General features: G+C 38.0%; 1 protein-coding gene across 2 annotated transcripts in view; it reads right to left on the bottom strand.

Annotated features, from left to right (window-relative positions):
* Positions 1–21,637, bottom strand: part of CCDC14 (coiled-coil domain containing 14) — a 53,678-nt gene that overhangs the window by 14,099 nt on the left and 17,942 nt on the right. For both annotated transcript variants that reach the window (XM_060198254.1, XM_016190725.2), the window contains exons 6-9: positions 21,209–21,442; positions 21,010–21,104; positions 18,473–18,980; positions 9,261–9,402 (exon numbers count right to left, since the gene is read on the bottom strand). In XM_060198254.1, the coding sequence (XP_060054237.1) occupies positions 9,261–9,402; positions 18,473–18,980; positions 21,010–21,104; positions 21,209–21,442 (979 nt within the window). The remainder of the gene's footprint in view (positions 1–9,260; positions 9,403–18,472; positions 18,981–21,009; positions 21,105–21,208; positions 21,443–21,637) is intronic.

Below are 21,637 nucleotides of genomic sequence, written 5' to 3'. Positions count from 1 at the left end.
TATACTATAAATTACTAATACACACATTTTTTTATTATTGGGGAATTAATGTTCTTTTTTTTTAAATATTTATTTTATTTATTTATTCCCTTTTGTTGCCCTTGTTGTTTTATTGTTGTAGTCGTTGTTAGATAGGACAGAGAGAAATGGAGAGAGGAGGGGAAGACAGAGAGGAGGAGAGAAAGACACCTGCAGACCTGCTTCACCGCCGGTGAAGCGACTCCCCTGCAGGTGGGGAGCTGGGGTTCGAACAGGGATCCTTATGCCGCTCCTTGTGCTTTGCGCCACCTGCGCTTAACCCGCTGCACTACAGCCTGACTCCCGGAATTAATGTTCTTAATACACACATTTTTAAAGATTTACTTATTCAGGTTGGGGAGATAGCATAGTGGTCATGCACAAAGCCTCCTATGCCAAAGACACCAAAATTCCCAGGTTCAACATTACCATAAGCCAGACCTGAGCAGTGTCAGGTAAAAAATAAACTAATAAATAAATAGGTTTATTTATTCAATTATGAGAGAGAATGGAAGGAAAGAAAAACCAGAACACCACTCTGGCACATCCAATGGTGAGGATCAATTTTGGGATTCTATGTTTGATAATCTAATGCTTCATCCATTGTGCCACCCTAACCCCCACCCCAGATCACATACACAGATAAAGCTTTAAATTGAGATATCCATATGTACTGACATGAAATAATCTCCAAGGCACAGTGTAAAGGGTTGGGAGTGGGGGTGGGGGGAGCAAGATACAGTACAATGTAATTAAATTCTATTTTTGTTTTAATAAATTTCTGATTTCTAAAAATATATATTGTAATTTAATTTTCTAATTGCCTTCAGGGTTATCAATGGGGCTCACTGCAAACACTACAAATCCACCATTCCCGGAGTCAATTTTCCTCTCCCAAACCCTATTTTATTTGATAGAACAAAGAGAAATTGAGAAGGAAGAGAAAAGTAGAGAGGGAGAGAGAGGCATCTGTACATCTGCTTCACTATTTGTGAAGTTTTCCTCCCTGCAGGTATCTTTCTGTCTTCTTCTCTACCTCCCCTTTCCCTCTTAATTTCTCTTTCCATGTCAAAAAAAGGAAAAAGGAAAAAAAAAAAAAAGAGGAAGGGGATGGCCATCAGAAGTGTAGATTTATTGTGCAGGTTATGAGCCCCAGCAATAACCCTGGTGGCATTAAAAATAAAAAAATAGCCCCCACGACCTATGGACATCTAATCTTTGACAAAGGGGCCCAGACTATTAAATGGGGAAAACAGAGTCTCTTCAACAAATGGTGTTGGAAAGAATGGGTTGAAACATGCAGAAGAATGAAACTGAACCACTGTATTTCACCAAATACAAAAGTAAATTCCAAGTGGATCAAGGACTTGGATGTTAGACCACAAATTATCAGATACTTAGAGAAAAATATTGGCAGAACTCTTTTCTGCATAAATTTTAAAGACATCTTCAATGAAATGAATCCAATTACAAAGAAGACTAAGGCAAGTATAAACCTATGGGACTATATCAAATTAAAAAGCTTCTTCACAGCAAAAGAAACCACTACCCAAACCAAGAGACCCCTCACAGAATGGGAGATCTTTACATGCCATACATCAGACAACAGTTTAATTACCAACATATATAAAGAGCTTGCCAGACTCAACAACAAGACAACAAATAACCCCATCCAAAAATGGGGGGAGGACTTGGACAGAATATTCACCACAGAAGAGATCCAAAAGGCTGAGAAACACAAGAAAAAATGCTCCAAGTCTCTGATTGTCAGAGAAATGCAAATAAAGACAACAATGAGAAGCCACTTCACTCCTGTGAGAATGTCATACATCAGAAAAGGGAACAGCAGCAAATGCTGGAGAGGGTGTGGGGTCAAAGGAACCCTCCTATACTGCTGGTGGGAACGTCAATTGGTCCAACCTCTGTGGAGAACAGTCTGGAGAACTCTCAGAAGGCTAGAAATGGACCTATCCTATGATCCTGCAATTCCTCTCCTGGGGATATATCCTAAGGAACCCAACACACCCATCCAAAAAGATCTGTGTACACATATGTTCTTGGCAGCACAATTTGTAATAGCCAAACCTGGAAGCAACCCAGATGTCCAACAACAGATGAGTGGCTGAGCAAGTTGTGGTATATATACACAATGGAATACTACTCAGCTGTAAAAAATGGTGACTTCACTGTTTCCAGACAATCTTGGACGGACCTTGAAAAATTCATGTTAAGTGAAATAAGTCAGAAACAGAAGGTCTAAGAAGGATGATAGAGGAGTTAGTGGGGGTTGTATTGTTATATGGGAAACTGGGGAATGTTACGCATGTACAAACTATTGTATTTACTGTTGAATGTAAAACATTAATTCCCCAATAAAGAAATAATAAAATAAAATAAACAAACAAGTAGATTTAAATATTCTCAATAACTAGAAAAAATTAGACAATTGAGTTTTATAAAAATATTAAACTTTGCTCTTCAGATTTTGCTGTTACTAAAAATAAGCCAAATATACTTATAATATATAATCTGATGAAGGACTTGTACTTAGAATGTGTAAAGAACTATTACAACTGTGGGGAAAATGAGTAAAATACTTAAGTAGACACCATAACAAATAAGATAAACATCAAATAATTACATTAAAATATGCTCCACATTCTGGAAAATGCAAACCAATCTATAAGTCAGTTTTTGTCTGACAACAGGGTGTTATGAAAATGGGACTTGAGGAAACTTTGCTCCCAAACTGTTTTGTAGTGAAATAGGAAAGTATCCTTCTGAGAGGAAGATAGACAAAGCCTCACAAAAAGTGAAGAAGAATTTAGATGGAGTATTGGAAACAGGAATCTAACTAGCGATGAATAAAAACATTATTGACCAATTTTTTTGTCATACTTGATAGAGGAAAAGACTTGGCTTTTCTAGATCTGTATACTCTTTGCTGTAAAGAGGAAACTTTCTTTAAACATAAGAATTTTGGGGGTTGGGTAGTGGTGCACCTAGTTAAGCACACATAAGCCCCTTCTCCCCACCTGCAGCAGGTATACTTCATGAGTGATGAAGCAGGTCTGCAGGTGTCTTTCTCCCTCTCTATCTTCTTCAAGTAGCTTCAATCTGAAAGAATAATATCAAATTACTAAATCCAGAGTAATATTCCATGAAGTATCACTCTGTGATCAAAAACATGATACTGTGTTTTGGGGGACAAAATGGATGGAACTGGAGGTGATTATGCTTAGTGAAGTAAGTAAAGAGATGAAAACCTAATGGTTTCACTCATGTATGGAATCTAGAGATTTGATCTTCATGAACTTGCCCTTACCCCAAAAAAATCCAAACAAAACAGAAGCAAGCAAACAGTTTTGAGATTCGTGAGAAGTATGGTAGTCATCTTTGGGAGGCTGGAAACTGGGGATACAGAACTTTGATGGTGGATGTTATGTGGAACTATACATTGTAATCTTACAATCTTGTAACAAACTATTAACGACAAATAAAAAAATTACTAAGTCCAAAACCTGAATTTTTTAAAATATTTATTTATTTTCCTTTTTGTTGCCCTTGTTGTTTTATTGTAGTTATTATTGCTGTTCTTAATGTCACTATTGTTGGGTAGGACAGAGAGAAATGGAGAGAGGAGGAGAAGACAAGAGAGGGGGAGAGAAAGATAGACACCTGCAGACCTGCTTCACCGCTTATGAAGCGACTCCCCTGCAGGTGGGGAGCCAGGGGCTCGAACTGGGATTCTTATACCAGTCCTTACTCTTTGCACCATGTGTACTTAACCCGCTGTGCCACCGCCAGACTCCCCAAAACCTGAATTCTAACCCTGGCTCCTCTCACTTTCCTTTTGGTTTTTTGCTGTATTGGCATATATTATGTCAAGGAAGTTGTCACAAATTCTAACTTGTCCTGTAGATTATTCTCTAGTGTTATGGCTCCTGTCTGGAAATAGTATCTCTTAACCACCATCAAGGAAATTTGGGAATGTTCCAGGGCTCTTAGTGGTCACAATGAATGAAGCAGTACAAATACATAGTGATTAGAGTTCAGGAAAGCTAAATATTGAGCACTGTTTTTTTCTGTAAAGGAGGAGGAAAAGGAGAAGGAAGAATAAAGATTTATTATCAGTGAGAAACATGGGAATCCAGAGCATATGTCATGCAGGGTATTGAACTCTGGATGCTTCCAAGGCCAGTGCTTTACCTACTGTGCCACTTCCCATCCATGGGCGCTATTAAGTAGTCCTACAAAGATATATACTCAATGGAATACTATTGTGTCACTTAAAAAGATGATATAAAGTCTTTTGGGACAAAATAGATGGAAGTGGAGGTAATTATGCTTAGTAAATAAGGAGATGAAAAATAACTACCAGATAGCTTCAGTCATATGTGAAATACAGGAAATTGAAACACAAAAGGGGAGAGAAAGTAAATAGTACCCAAATTGCCTCTAAGACTTTGTAAGCACTATGGTGGTCACTGTTGAGAGAACAGAATTTTGGTAGTGAGTGTGGTATTGAAATATACCCTGAAATTTTACTGTCTTGTAAACGACTATTAAATCACTAGTAAAAAAAAAAAAAATTAAAGTTGTCCCATATAAAAGCTGTCCAGCCCAAAATGTAAAAATGTCCAAATGCTATCAAAACAATACATCTAGCTATTTTTTTTAATGCCACAAGATGGCAATAAACTCCAAGAAAGACCTAGAAGGAAGATCACTTTCTTCATAAAATGGAGACATTTGTAGTTTCTAAACATTCAATAGGAAAGAAAATTGGTATTGAAAATATCAAAGATTACTTTTAAAGATGCCTACATATTCCAACTTTTATTTATAATAAAGATTAGGGATGGTTCTTACCAAAGACTACTAAAGAGTAACAAAAATAGCTATGCTTTTACTGAAAATCTCATTCTGATAAAAGGAACCTATTCAAAAAATTCATTTCTCAAATTTTTTTTATTTTTATTTATTTTCCCTTTTGTTGCCCTTTTTTATTACTGTTGTAGTTATTGATGTCATTAGATAGGACAGAGAAATGGAGAGAGGAGAGGAAGACACAGAGGGAGAGAATGACACCTGCAGACCTACTTCACCACCTGTGAAGCAACTCCCTTGTAGATGGGCAGTCAGGGCTTGAAGCGGATCTTTATGCTGGTCCTTGCGCTTCTGGCAACATGCACTTAAACCGCGGCGCTACCGCCCGACTCCCCATTTCTCAATAATTTGATTTTTGGAAGATCAAAAAAATGGTGACAAAAGCATGTTTTTTTTAAAAAAAATACTTATTCCTTTTTGTTGCCCTTATTGTTTTATTGTAGTTATTATTGTTGTCATCACTGTTGGATAGGGCAGAGAGAAATGGTGAGAGGAGGGGAAGACAGAGAGGTAGAGAAAGATAGACACCTGCAGACCTGCTTCACTGCTTGCAAATCGAGTCCCCTGTAGGTGGGGAGCCAGGGGCTCGACCCAGGATCCTTAAACCAGTCCTTGTGCTTTGCGCCATGTGTGCTTAACCCACTGCAGCTAGTGCCCGGCCCCCTGACTTATAGTCTTTTATTCTATAACATACAACTAAATATAAATAAGATCTTACTTCCTAGCTGAGTACTTGCTTGCAGAAATGTAGAGATTAAGAACGCTGCACTGAGGGGCCTGGTGGTAGTATAACTGGTAGAAAGTACACATCACCATGCACAACGATCCAGTTTTTAATCCCTGGTGCTCCTCAACTGCACTGGGGTGGTGAAGCAGGGCTTTAAGTATCTTTCTTTCTTTCTCCCACTCCCTTTCCCCTCTCAATTTCGCTCTGTCCTATCTAATAAAAAGGGGGGGGGGGGGATAGAAAAATGGCCACCAGGAGTGGTCTCGGAAATAACCTTGGTGACAATAAAAATTAAAACACACAAACACAACAATGCACTCTAAAATCACACTGCCAGACTTGAATGTTGTCTTTTACTTCTTAAATATATAACCTTGGGTAAATTATATAACTTCTCTGGGCCTTGGTCTCTTCACCTGCAAATGAGGTTACATAATGCCTACCTTGGAGTTGTGAATATTTAAGAAGAAAATAAATATAAAGGATTATAAGCTGGCACATAAAAAAGCTTTCAGAGAATCAGGCTGTAGCACAGCAGGTTAAGCGCACGTAGCGCAAAGTGCAAGGATCAGCATAAGGATCTCAGTTGTAGCCCCTGACAACCCTCCAGGCAGTGAAGCAGGTCTGCAAGTGTCTTTCTCTCCCCTCTCTGTCTTCCCCTCCTCTCTCCATTTCTCTCTGTCCTATCGAACAATGATGACATCTATAACAACAACAATAATAACTACAACAATAAAAAACAAGGGCAACAAAAAGAAAATAAATATAAAAAAAACTTTCAATAAAGATCAGTAGCAGTAATGGCTATTACCATTTTACTATTTGTACTTATGAAGAACTTTGAAAAACTAATGTTATTCCAGTGATATCTAAGGTCAGGAATAAAGACAGTATTCTGGCATAAGGATCCTGGTTCCAGCCCCTGGATCCCCACCTGCAGGGGGGTAGTTTCATAGGCAGTGAAGCAGGTCTGCAGGTATCTATCTTTCTCTCCCCCTCTCTCTCCATTTCTCTATGTCCTATCCAAAAACAATAAAAGCAATAACAACAACAGTAATAATTACAACAACAACGAAAAAACAAGGGCATCAGAAGAGAAAATAAATAAATATAAAAAAATCTAAAAAAATAAAGTATTCCTAGAATTTAAGCCAGGCAACAATATCGTATAGTATCTAGAAATTAATGAATTTTAGAGAAATAATGCTAAGCAGGTCAATCTTATTAAGTGTTGTCTTTGCAAACTACAGAATCAGATTCCAAATAGGAATCCTACTTCACTTGCTTTTCAGTTTCTTGAAAATGTCTGTAGGTCCTATCTGGTCAATGCCTGTAGTTCCTTCTAGTGCCCTCTCAGGGAACAATTACATTGCAATGCTACAGAAACTCTTGAAAACGACCTTTAATTCTCTGCAAAATATACTAATAAGATATCAGAGTACTGTTTTTAGTGGACATCATCAAAATATTCAGATCTATTACTGATCACATGTAAGTGATATTTACATTTTTAGATCAGCTCTCTGGTTTTTTTTTTTTTTTATCAGAGCACTGTTTAGCTTTGACTTATGGTGATGCAGGGGATTGAACCTGGGATTTTGAAGCCTCAGATATGATAGTCTCTTTGCATAACCATTATGCTATCTACCCTCTGCCCTGGTTTGTATCTTTTTTTTTTGCCTCTAGGATTATTGCTGGGGCTTGGTGCCTGCACCACGAATCCACTGCTCCTGGAGGCTGTTTTTTTTTCCCTTTTGTTGCCCTTGTTGTTTTATCCTTCTTGTGATCATTATTATTATTGTTATTGATGTTGTTGTTGTTGGATAGGACAGAGAGAAATGGAGAGAGGAGGGGAAGACAGAGAGGGGTAGAGAAAGATAGACACCTGTAGACCTGTTTCACCGCTCGTGAAGTGAACCCTCCTGCAGGTAGGGAGTTGGGGGCTTGAACCAGGATCCTTACGCCACTCCTTGCACTTCACACCATGTGCGCTTAACCCAGTGCACTACTGCCAGACCCTTGGTTTTTAATTCTTATACAGATTAAGACTATAAATTCAAGATCAATTCAAATTACCAAAAGAAAAAATATTTAAGAAATTGAATGAAGTTTATGTGTGTCTAAGTGGGGAAAGGCTGGCTATTGGTTAACCTAAATTAGGACATCCCTTCTATTCGTGGCAAATAGAAAAATTTTATGCCCCAGATTTTCATATTAGACCAGGCCACATACATGCTATGTTTTTGCCAACAAAATATAAGTAGAAGTGAGACTCACTTTTAGGTCAGGGTATGTAAATTGGTGTGTCATACTCCCATTCTCTTTTTTTCCTGGAAAATACATATTGAAACAATGGCTTCATATGATAAGAGAACCTATGTTGTTTTCAACGGGCTATGTTGTTTTCACCGGGCTGGCTTCACGGGGCTGGCTTCACGGGTGGGTAACAGACGACCAGGGACTCATGGCTGAGCTATAGGCAGTATCTCTTTATTCATGCAGGACGCAGCACAATCTAAGCTCAGCTAAGCTAAACTAAAGTACCCTAAAACTCACAATGCTGTCTTTATATATACTTGCCAAGTAGGGTGGAAACAGGATGTGACATAGAGAGGGTGGAGAGAAAAGTGACTGGTGAAAATCAGAGTGTGACAAGGAGAGGATCAGGGTGTGACAAGGAGAGGGGGTGGAGCAGGTGAGAATTCTATTACTGAACCGCTAATGCCCTGGAGGGAGGGTGGTGCTTATTAACAGCGGTTATGTAAATAGAATGAAGTGGTTATGTAAATAGAATAGTGTTAAGCAGGGGGGATTTAAACCAAATGAAACAGAAGGGGTCTCATGCATACCAACAAACCTAGATCCTGAGTTATAGTGTAAAAGAGTGTTGGAAGAGAGGGGAAGGAGGGAATGGGTTACCTCACTTAGCAGAGTACTCTCTTTGCCTTGTGCAAAGACTCAGATTTGAGCCCCCAGTCACCACATGGGAGCACCTGATGACATAAGGTTCATGAATGGGAGAGTAGTGCTATTAGTGCTAGTAGTCCTCTCTCTCTAAATATTTCATTTCATAGAGACAGAGAAAAATTGGTAGAGAAGGGGGAAATGGACATGGAGATGGAGAGAGAGGGAGAGAGGCACCTGCAGCACTGCTTCACTGTTTGTGAAGCTTTACCCTACAGGTGGGGAGCAGGGATTGGAACTCAGGCCTTGTCCACTGTCACAAGTTTACTTGACCAGGTGTACCACCACCTCATCCCTTCCTTCTAGCTAAACAAAACAGAAAAAAAGCCTGAGTATTTGGAGTGTCTACAGCATATCCTAAATTATCCAGATAAATACCCTGAAGTGTTACATTCCTTCCAACACAATACACACGCACACACACATGCACACACACGCACACACACACTAGCAATAGCAGGTAAAAGAAGTTGGAGAAAGGAGTGATAGAAGACTTAGAGAATGCCAACAGTTTGGAAAATAGGGAAGACAGAGTAGAAACAGAGTAAAACAGTAAACCTATTATCCTTGTGAGGCCCTTGCTATTATTTCATTTGTTACCTTGTTCTGGCAGTGACACATCTTTACATACAGGCAAAAATATTCAAAGAGAAATTCTTACCTGCGTAACTGAGCATTTTCACTTCTTAGTGGTTGCATGGCCAATGCTATTTCAACTTGAACATTTGTGTTTCTTTTTATTATTGGAAGTAGAGATATACATGTCTCCAATTCTATAATCAACCTTTGAATTTCTGTGTCCTCTATAGAAGGGAGAAAAGAAAATAAAAACAATATTGTAAACAATTTTTAGATTACTCATATATACTACTAAAAATGTTCATATATGTACATACTTGGTATAAGCTCAACTATGAATATAAAATTCTATTTTCTGGGAGCCACGTGGTGGCGCAGTGGGTAAAGCGCACATGGTGCGAAGAGCCAAGGACCTGCATAAGGATTCCAGTTCAAGCCCCCAGCTCCCCACCTGCAGGGGGTTTCCTTCGCAGGCAGTGAAGCAATATTGCAGGTATCTATCTTTCTCTCCCCCTCTCTGTCTTCCCCTCCCCTCTAAATTTCTCTCTGTCTTATGCAACAACAATAATAACAAAAACAATGATGATAAACAACAAGGGCAACAAAAGGGAAAAAATTAAATAAAATAAAATTCTATTTTCCTCTTTCCTGCTACCTGTGTTTGTTTATTCAGAACAATTTTAAAGAAATTTAAGTGATGGGCGAGAAGTACTGAAAACTATTTCTGGGGGACTGGAAAATGGTACCCTAGTGACAACAACTTTGTAGAAAGACACTTCATCAATTAAAAAAAAAAAGGAATTTAGCACAGCAAATCAAAGATTACTCTTTAAACATACGATTATCTCATTAGTGAATTTTTAGGTAAAAAACTTTATAGAAAGATAGTTTAAAAATATTTCTTAGGCTAATTTTGTGAGATGACTATGTTAGAGTTCTATAAATCCTAAGAGATTCCCTAAAGTTGATTATAGTATTAGCATTATAATACAGCCTTTGATTTTCATATGAGCAATTAATTCAGTCTACATGATTCAAACTGGCAAAAAACTGAGGCTTTACTAAGATTCATTTTTGTTATTTAACTGTTTAATAAACAGTTTTAAGACAAGTCACATTTCATTTGATGCAGCAACAAAAGCAGTACTGTTTTTTAATAGTTGTGGAAAGTGGCCATTTTTAGAGATGGCAACCCAAAACTAGAAGGTAGATTTCAAGTATTTTATCTTTTTTATTTTTTCCCCTTCATTCCCACTCAAATCTTCTATGGATTAAATCACTTACTTATATTATTAACTGGCTGCTACCTAAAAGACGTAGAACATTTGTCCAGTATTACAAAAATGTACTCAATCCTACAGGTATTTTAGAATCCTAAGGAAGACCACATGCAGAGAGTAGAAAAAATAAGGAGTTGTGTGGTACCACTGCAGGCACAAAGCACAAGGACTGGCGTAATGATCCCAGTTCAAGCCCCCGGCTCCCCACCTGCAGGGGCGTGGCAAGTCTTCCTCTCCCCTCTCCATTTCTCTCAGCCCTATCCAATAACTACAATAATAACTACAACAATAAAAGAACAAGGCAATATAAAGGAATAAAAATAAAATAAAAAGTAAACCAATATGCAATTACAATAACAACTGGACTCAGTTACCAAGCATTCTTTTACCAACCCTTTGTAGAGAGGTTCTGCTCAAATGTTAAGAGGTAGAAATACGAACTCCACCATTTTCTAGCAATAAAACTTTAGTTGTGGGGTCAACTACGAATATCAAAGGAAATCAACTGGGACAGCAAAAGAAAGGACTATAACAACTTCAGGAACCCACCAAATCACCTGAAGCTAATAAGCCTACTTATAGTTTAAAAGCCTCAGGCTCCCATAGCCTACAGAGAAGAAAAAGCACAAAAGAGGCTTTTAAGCCACTGAGCTCCAACTCAGGGATTAAAATAATATTGAAACTGTTTATTTCCACAGCTGTAAGCCCTTTAAGTACTTTACTTAGAGACAAATCAATCCAGGCAGGAGTGATCAGTAATTTGAAAAGTACTGAGAGAGGTACCTCATAACACACTATATACAATGGTTAAACCAACAAGAAGAATATTGGAGAAATGAACCAGGACAAGAGTCCAACCAAAAGCCTCCCAAAGGTTGAAGCACAAAATAATGCGACCAACATCCACACAATAGTTAAGGAAATAATCACAGGAGTAAAGAGTTTGAAAGAATTGTCATAAAAAAATGCAGAAACAACAAATAAGACTCCGGAAGAAAACACTAATTATCTCAAGGTTATTAGAGAGCTGAAAGCTGAAATAGCTCAGCTAAGAACACAACTAGCTAAAGAAGCTAATACAGTATCAGAATAGGTTAACAAAATAGATGAACTCCAGAAAACAGTAGAGGGGAGAGAGAATAGAATAAATGAGGCTGGGGAGTTGGGCGGTGGCACAGCGGGTTAAGCGCAGGTGGCACAAAGCCCAAGGACCGGTATAAAGATACTGGTTCGAGCCCCCGGCTCTCCACCTGCAGGGGAGTCGCTTCACAAGCAGTGAAGCAGGTCTGCAGGTGTATGTCGTTCTCTCCCCCTCTCTGTCTTCCCCTTACCTCCCCATTTCTCTCTGTCCTATCCAACAACAACGACATCAATAATGACAACAATGTTAAACAACAAGGGCAACAAAAGGGAAAAATAAATAATAAATAAAATTTTTTAAAAAATTTTTAAAAAGGGGAGTCGGGCTGTAGCGCAGCAGGTTAAGCGCAGGTGGTGCAAAGCACAAGGACCGGGCATAAGGATCCTGGTTTGAACCCCGGCTCCCCACCTGCAGGGGAGTCGCTTCACAGGCGGTGAAGCAGGTCTGCAGGTGTCTTTCTCTCCTCCTCTCTGTCTTCCCCTCCTCTCTCCATTTCTCTTTGTCCTATCCAACAATGACAACAACAATAATAACTACAACAATAAAACAACAAGGGCAACAAAAGGGAATAAATAAATAAAATAAATACTTAAAAAAATTTTTTTAAAAAGAATAAATGAGGCTGAAGACAGAATTAGCAAGATCGAGAACAAATTAGAGACAACTAAAAAAGAAGTAAGAGATCTCAAAAAGAGACTAAGATACTGAAAACAACAACAGAGACATATGGATGACTTCAAAGAAATAATATATGCATTATTGGCTTAGTAGAGGAAGAAAGAGAGGGAGGGGAAGAAAGCATTCTTCAGAACGTAATAGCTGAGAACTTCCCTAGTCTAGACATCATCAAAAACATAAAGGTTCAAGAAGCCCAGAGAGTCCCAAACAGAATTAACCCAGACTTAAAGACACCAAGAGACATCATATTGAGAATGGAAAGGAATAAGGATAAAGAAAGGATCCTGAAGGCTGCAAGAGAAAAACAAAGAGTCACCTACAGAGGAAAACCCTGAAGATTAGCAGCAGACTTCTCCACACAAACACTGCAGGCCAGAAGAGAATGGCAAGATATCTATTGAGAGCTCAATGAGAAAGGCTTTCAATCAAGACTACTGTAACCTGCTAGACTGTCATTCAGACTAGATAGAGGCATAAAAATCTTCTCAGACAAGCAAAAGTTGAAAGAATCAACTATCATCAAGCCTGCCCTGAAAGAAGTTCTGAAAGGTCTTCTATAAACAGACCACCATAAATATGCCATATATCAGAAAACTCTAAAAATTCTACAAGAATGACTTTAAAATCTCATCAATCATTGATATAAATAAATGTCAATGGCCTGAATTCACCTATTTAAAAGGCACTGAGTAGGAAGATGGATCACAAAACACAACCCAACAATATGCTGTCTACAGAAAACCCACCTAACTCAACAAGACAAACACAGACTCAAAGTCAAAGGATGGAAAACTATCATACAAGCCAATGGCCCACAAAAAAGGGCAGGAACAACTATTCTCATATCTGACACGATAGACTTTAAAATAAATAAAATTTTAAAAGATAGGGATGGACATTACTTAATGCTCAGAGGATCAGTCAATCAAGAGGACTTAACAATTATTAACATCTATGCACCCAATGAGAAACCATCTGAATACATCAAACATACTGAAAGAGCTACAGCAATATATTAACAGCAACACACTCATAGTAGGGGACTTCAACACCCCACTTTCTCACCTTAACAGACCAACCAGGAAGAAAATCAATAAAGAAATGAATGAGCTAAATGAGGAGATAGATAAACTAGAACTATTGGACATTTTCAGAGTCATTCATCCCAAGAAACCAGAATACATATTCTACTCAAGTGCACATGGATCATTCTCAAGGAGAGATCATATGTTAGGCCACAAAGGCATCAACAAATTCAAGAGCACTGAAATCATGCCAAACATCTTCGCAGGCCACAGTGGAATTAAACTAACACTTAACAGTCAACAAAAGATTAGTAATAGTCCCAAAATGTGGAAGCTCAACAGTACATTCCTTAACAACTACTGGGTCAAAGAGGAAATAAAGGAAGAAATCAAAATGTTTTGAGAGTTCAATGAAAATGAAGACACAAGCTATCAAAAAATTGGGACACAGCTAAGGCAGTACTGAGAGGGAAGTTCATAGCTATACAAGCACACATTAGGAAATAAGAAAAAGCACAAATAAACAGCCTTATTGCACATCTTAAAGACCTAGAAGAAGAAGAATAAAGGAACCCTAAAGCAACCCAAAGGACAGAAATAACTAAAGTTAGGGCAGAAATAAGTAACATTGAAAATAAGAAAACCACACAAAAGATCAAAGAAAGTAAATGCTGGTTCTTCCAAAGAGTGAATAGGTAATACAGTGAGGTGTCAGGCTAGAAAATTAACATTCAAAAGTCAGTGGCATTCCTCTATGCAAACACTAAGTTAGAAGAAGAAATCCAGAAATCAATTCCTTTTACTATAGCAACAAAAACAGTAAAATATCTGGGAATAAACCTAACCAAAGAAATGAAAGACTTAGGGAGTCGGGCAGCAGGTTAAGCGCAGGTGGCACAAAGCACAAGGACCGGCATAAGGATCCCAGTTCGAGCCCCGGCTCCCCACCTGCAGGGGAGTCACTTCACAGGCGGTGAAGCAAGTCTGCAGGTGTCTATCTTTCTCTCCTCCTCTCTGTCTTACCCTCCTCTCTCCAATTCTCTCTGTCCTATCTAATGACAACAACAATAATAACTACAACAATAAAACAACAAGGGCAAAAAAAGGGAATAAATAAAAATAAAATAAATATTAAAAAAAAGAAATGAAAGACTTGTATACTTAAAATTATAAGTCACTCATTACTCAAGGAAATTGAAAAAGACACAAAGAAGTGGAAAGATATTCCATATTCATGGGTTAGAAGAATTAACATCATCAAAATGAATATACTGCCCAGAGCCATTTACAAATTTAATGCTATCCCAATCAAGATCCCAACCACATATTTTAGGAGAATAGAACAAATGCTACAAATGTTTATCTGGAACCAGAAAAGACCTAGAATTGCCAAAAAAATCTTGAGAAGAAAGAACAGAACTGGAGGCATGACACTCCCAGATCTCAAACAGTACTATAGCGCCACTGTCATCAAAACTGCTTGGTACTGGAACATGAATAGACACACTGACCAGTGGAATAGAACTGAGAGCCTGGAAGTAAGCCCCCACACCTATGGACATCTAATCTTTGACAAAGGTGCCCACACTATTAAATGGGGAAAGCAGAGTCTCTTCAAAACAATGGTGTTGGAAAAATGGGTTGAAACATACAGAAGAATGAAACTGAACCACTATATTTCACCAAACACAAAAGTGAATTCCAAGTGGATCAAGGACTTGGATGTTAGACCAGAAACTATCAGATACTTAGAGGAAAATATTGGCAGAACTCTTTCCCACATATATTTTAAAGGCATCTTCAATGAAATGAATCCAATTACAAAGAAGACTAAGCAAGGGGCCAGGTAGTGATGGACTTGGCTGAACGCATGTACTACAATGTACAAGGACTCGGGTTTGAGCCCCTGCTCCCCACCTGCAGGGGGAAAGCTTTACGTGTGGTAAAGCAAGGCTGCAGGTGTCTCTCTGTCTCTCTCCCTCTCTATCCTCCCTCTTCCCTCTTGATTTCTGGCTGTCTCTATCCAATAAATAAAATTTAAAAAGAATGAGAAGAAGAAGGAGAAGGAGAAGGAGGAGAAGGAGAAGGAAAAGGAAAAGGAGAAGAGGAGGAGGGGGGGGGAGGGGAGGGGGAGGGGAGGGGGGAGGGGGACAGGGACAGAGACAGGGAGACGGAGAGGGAGAGGGAGAAGGAGAAGAAGGAGACGACTACATAAACCTATGGGACTACATCAAATTAAAAAGCACAGCAAAAGAAACCACTACACAAACAAAAAGACCATTCACAGGATGGGAGATCTTCACATGCCATACATCAGACAAGAGTTTAATAACCAAAGTATATAAAGAGCTTGCCAAACTCAACCACAAGAAACAAATAACCGCATCCAAAAATGGAGGGAGGCCATTCATGGACAGTTTTCAGCACAGGGAGGTAGAGCAGTGGGCTAAGCACAGGCGGTACAAAGCACAAGGACCAGCGTAAGGATCCCAGTTCGAGCCCCTGGCTCCCCACCTGCAGGGGAGTTGTTCCACAGGTGGTGAAGTAGGTCTGTAGGTGTCAGTCTTTCTCTCCCCCTCTCTGTCTTCCCCTCCTCTCTCCATTTCTCTCTGTCCTATCCAACACCAAGGACATCAATAGCAATAATAACTACAGCAATAAAACAACTAAAGCAATAAAAGAGAATAAATAAATAAAATAAATATTTTTTAAAAAAGAGTATTCAGCACAGAAGAGATCCAAAATGCCAAGAAACACATGAAAAAATGCTCCAAGCCTTTGATTGTCAGAGAAATGCAAATAAAGACAACAATGAGATACCACTTCACTCCTGTGAGAATGTCATACATCAGAAAAGGTAACAGCAGCAAATGCTGGAGAGGATGTGGGGGTCAAAGGAACCCTCCTACACTGCTGGTGGGAATGTCAATTGGTCCAACCTCTGTGGAGAACAGTCTGGAGAACTCTCAGAAGGCTAGAAATGGACCTACCCTATGATCCTGCAATTCCTCTCCTAGGGATATAGCCTAAGGAACCCAACATATCCATCCAAGAAGATCTGTGTACACATATGTTCTTAGCAGCACAATTTCTAATAGCCAAAACCTAGAAGCAACCCAGGTGTCCAACAACAGATGAGTGGCTGAGCAAGTTGTGGTATATACACACAATGGAATACTACTCAGCTTAAAAACAGTGACTTCACCATTTTCAGCAGACCTTGGATGGAGCTTGAAAAAAATTCATGTTAAGTGAAATAAGTCAGAAACAGAAAGATGAATATGGGATGATCTCACTTTCAGACAGAAGTTGAAAAGCAAGATCAGAAGAGAAAACAAGGGGGTTGGGTGGTGGCACAGCGGGTTAAGCGCACGTGCGCAAAGCACAAGGACCAGCGTAATGATCCCAGTTTGAGCCCCCGGCTCCCCACCTGCAGGGGTGTCACTTCACAAGTGGTGAAGCAGGTCTGCAGGTGTCTGTCTTTCTCTCCCCCTCTCTGCCTTCCCTTCCTCTCTCCATTTCTCTCTGTCCTATCCAAAAACATCAATAACCACAACAATGTTAAACAAGGGCAACAAAAGGGAAAAAAATATTAAAAATTAAAAAAAAAAGACTGCTTCATACTTAAACGAAGATGGCAACAGTAACTAACAGGACTGCTGTGAGGATTAAATAAGATAGTATTCTTCATTTTGGTCTATGCTCCCAGAGGGATAATGAAGAGGGAAGGCTTCAATGGAGGGGATGGAACAGGGAACTCTACTGGGGGGAACTGTATGGAATTGTATCCTGTTATCTTACAAGTTTATCTCATAGCTCCAACTAAGACTTTTTTATTTAATAAAAAAAAAGTATACAAAGATTTGGGTTACTTTTTTAAAAAACTTTTTAAATATTTATTTATTTTCCCTTTTGTTGCCTTTTTTTTTGTAGTTATTATTGTGTTGTTACTGATGTTGTTGTTGTTAGATAGACAGAGAGAAATGGAGAGAGGAGGGGAAGACAGAGAGGTGGAGAGAAAGCAGATCTGCTTCTCCGATTGTGAAGCGACTCCCCTGCAGGTGGGGAGCTGGAGGGCTCGAACTGGGATCATTGCGCTTCACACCACGTGCGTTTAACCAACTGTGTTATCAACCGACTCCCATGATTTGGGTTACTTTTTAAAGTGAGATGTGTTACATACATCCACACTTGGTTATTAAAGAAATTATGGTAAAATCTCTTATTTATTTTTTATTGTTATAGAAATCAGTACACTGTTCCATTCTATGGTGTTCTATTTTTTCCTTTTCTTGTTTTTATGAGGTACAGGTGTGTGTGCAAGTATGTGAAAACCAAGGACATATGTATATAAAGCATGCACTCTACTACTGAGCCATTTCCTCGTCCCCTTGTTCTCTCCTCCCTCCCTTCACCTTTCTTTCTTTCTCTCTCTCTTTTTCTCTCTCTCTCTCTTTTCTGTTATCACTGTAGGCTGATTTTTTTCAAATAAGAAACCAGGTAGACTGGTTGTGGTATAGCTGGGTTGAACATGCAAGGACCTGGGTTCAAGCCCCTGGTCACCATATATAGGGAGTAAGTTTTGATAGTGGTAGAGCAGTGTTGCAGCTCTCTCTCTTTCTTTCTCTCTCTCTCCCCCTCTCTCCTTCTCAATTTTGCTCTGTCCTAACAAATGTAAGATACATTTTTATAAATTGATTTTAATTGAATCTTTTTCCCTTTGGATCTAACAGAATGAATACAAGCTTGCCAATAAAGGGTGTTTGATATGCCCCAGCACACCTCAAATCCATAGGAAACAAGACAGATTAAAACCTAACAAATTCAAATAAAACAGGCAGAAGTAATTTCCTTAATTCAAAGAATAATCCTATAGAAAATATGCCCAATTCCATGTCAATTATTTTAAATGTAATAGCTAAATTACATGACACTGTTATGAAGTGCCCATACTACAGTAAACCATACTATAGAAAATAGTAAAAAAGTATGGTCTGAGAGGTGGCACAGTGGATAAAGCACTGGATCTCAAGCATGAGGTCCTGAGTTCAATTCCCAGCAGCACATTTACCAGAGTGATGTCTGGTTCTTTCTCTCTCCTGTCTTTCTCATGAATAAATTAATTAATTTTAAAAAAAAGAAAAAGAAAACAGTAAAAGGGCTCACCTACCTTGTTCTGCTACCAAGGCCTTAAGCTCTCCCAACAAATACTTTATAGTTCTAATTTTTTCAGTACTCTGGTTCACATCTTTTGCCTTCTGCACATCCTTTATTCTTGAATTTTGTACATGTGCATTTAAATCCTTTCCATCACTTGTGATCTCTCCACTTTGTCCTTCTCCACACTGTTCTTCATTGGTGGCCAAGAAAGCTGATTCTAAGAGTGTAGAGCTTTGATGTGTCTGACTATTAGATTGACTTGCTTGTTCTTGAGAACACAACAGATTCATATATGTTTGGAAACACTTCTGCAGATCTGGTTCACTAGGAACACCTTGTGGCAGAGTTCCATTAATAAAATCCAGCTGATGGGCTTGAAGAACTGGCTTGTCAGTTTTGGGTAGTCTATATGGAGCTCCAACATCAACACTGAATGAATTCTTTAGAAAATCATTATAATTCACAGACATTGTTTTAGATTTTGATAGAAACTGATAGTCACTATCGGTCTGAACTGCCTAGAGAAAAAAAAGATAAGCATTCAAATATCTGAGCAATGACTTCAATACCTTAGTTATAATAAACTCAAACCTAAAAGTACTATAAAATGACTCTGCTAGGATAGAGTTGTAGATTACTAGTGAATAAGCTGTATTGCCCCTTAGCACAACATTCTAGTTCTTTAAAATTTAATTAGTTCACTCTGTAATATGGGAACATTATAAAGTCACAACTAAAATAGATTGTTTATACAAATAGTTTTCAAAAGCATCAAAAATTAGTCTACTTTGAGACTAAGACAAACTTCCACCTTGAGAAATTACACTGTAAGAAAATAAGTTTAAGTATACAAAAAGATTTATATATTTACAAAAATGATATGGTAGCAGAAAACTGACTTTTGGGTTGGGAAGACTGCTCAGTCTGTTAGAGTACCAAATTTGCAAGTCCTAGAGTTTACAGGCTCATTCCCTGGCACCACCTCATGACAGAGCTGATCAGTGCTCTAGTTCTCAATCTGTTTCACTCAAAATACATAAATAAATAAAATATATTTTTTAAAAAACCCTATTAAATATTTAACCATAATTTGTACAGACCATAGCATAGCCACTAAATTAAGTATTAATAATTTAGAAAATTATAAAAGGTATACTAACAGAGAAACAGAAAGACACCCTACAGTGTGGGAGGGGATCTTTATATAGAACATACCTCAGATAAAGGACTAACAACCAAAATATATAAAGAGCTCAGTAAACTTAACACACAATTCCATTAGAAAATGAGGTGAATGGTGCAGGCACCGAGCCCAGCAATAACCCTGGAGGAGGAAAAAAAAAAAAAAAAGAAAAAGAAAAAAAAATGGGGTGAAAACACAGACAGAAACTTCACTGAGGAAGAGATCTAGAGGGCCAACAGACACATGAGAAAATGCTCAAAGTCACTGATTATCAGAGAAATGCAAATAAAGACAACAATGAAATACCACTTTACACCTGTGAAAAAGTGAGACATTAGAAAGGGCAGTAACAACAAATGTTAGAGAGGTTGTGAGGAAAAAGGAACATTTCTGTACTGCTAGTAGGAGTGTAGCTTGGTCCAACCATTATGGAAGAGTTTGGAGATTTCTCATAACACTAGAAATGGAACTACCCTATGCCCCAGCAATTTCTCTCCTGGGGATTTACCAAAGGATACAAAAACACCTATCACCTATGTTCACATCAGCACAATTTGTAATCACCAAAACTTGGAAGCAACCCAGACATCCAAGGATAGATAAGAAAATCATGATATGTTTATATGGTGCAAAACTACTCAGCTGTTAAAAATGTTATCTCCTTTGCTCTATCATGGATGAAAATTAAAGACATCATGCTTCATGAGATGAACCAAAAAGAGAAAGACAATTATTGAATGATCTCACTTATAAGCAGGACTTAATAGAGACAGGTAGGGAACACCAAAGTGAAACATGGACTAGGTATAGTTTATTGCAAAGAAGGGAAGCTCTGTGGAAGAAACAAAGGGACAAACAAGAACTTTTGGATCCTGGTGCATAACAAAATTGTTGTACTTATGTGTCATCAACTGTACTATAAACCACTAACTCCCTCAATAAAAAGATTAAGAGAGAGAGATAAGGAACAACAGAACAAAAAAAGATATGTTAACAGAAAAACACCCTTATGATTAAACAATGAAAAACCACTACCAAGAGTATTTTTAAATTATGGCTTTTTAAAAAAGCAAACTTAAATGAAAACCAGAAAACAAAAGCTACACATAGAATCAAGACTGGAAAATGCTCTATCAATGTATTAGCAACAACTGTGCTTGGGTATTGAATAGGGATGATTATCTTTTTCTTCTTATTCTCCCTAATAAATAGATACTATTTTTTCTAATAACAAATAATTAAAAATAACTTGAAAAGTTAGTGAGTCTTTGGATTAAGGTAAAATCAGTAAATTCAATTTTCTCTCTTAAAATTCAATTTCTAAAAGCAAAGAATTACTTGTATAGAATATAAATGACACTCACAGAATGGACCATTGGTGGGTAGGGTGGTTGCTGAAGTAACTGAGCTGGGGTAGAGGTAGATACACCACAGTTAGCTTGTGGATTTACCTGAGATTCTAGAGATTAATGAGAAAAAAAAATTCACATCTCTTAATATTTATGCAATAACAGGTGACTTAGAACTTATATTGTTGCTTGTAAAAATATCAATCATACTAACCAAAACTAGACACTGTGTGGAAAGATACAGCAGGACTTGCAGAGTTACTCTTTGCAGACAAGTTATTTGTCAGTGACATCTGAGTCTGTACATGCTCACAGAGGGCTTGGTATATTATAGGTGAATACATTCTATAATGATCTTGAAATGACCAGTTTTGTGCTGTATCTGACAAGTCTCTTTCAATTCTAGCAGAAACTTCACTGGGTATCTGTTTCTTATTTTTTGAAGATACTAATGTGGAAGAAAATAAAAATTCTTGAAATATGATTTTTTAAAAAGAAATCTTAGTTTTATAAGACAAAGAAGTTCTTGGATTTTCACACTCACAAGCCTAGTCATTGGTTATCATACACTTCGTCTTCAACAGGTAATTTTCACAATTTCTGAACATATTTCTTTAAAATCAAAGCTTTAGAATTAAAGGAG

Source organism: Erinaceus europaeus, chromosome 9, assembly GCF_950295315.1.
Source record: "Erinaceus europaeus chromosome 9, mEriEur2.1, whole genome shotgun sequence".
NCBI lineage: Eukaryota > Metazoa > Chordata > Mammalia > Eulipotyphla > Erinaceidae > Erinaceus > Erinaceus europaeus.
The sequence above is the reverse complement of the archived record's forward strand: the minus strand, read 5'-3'. Positions and strand labels throughout refer to the sequence as shown.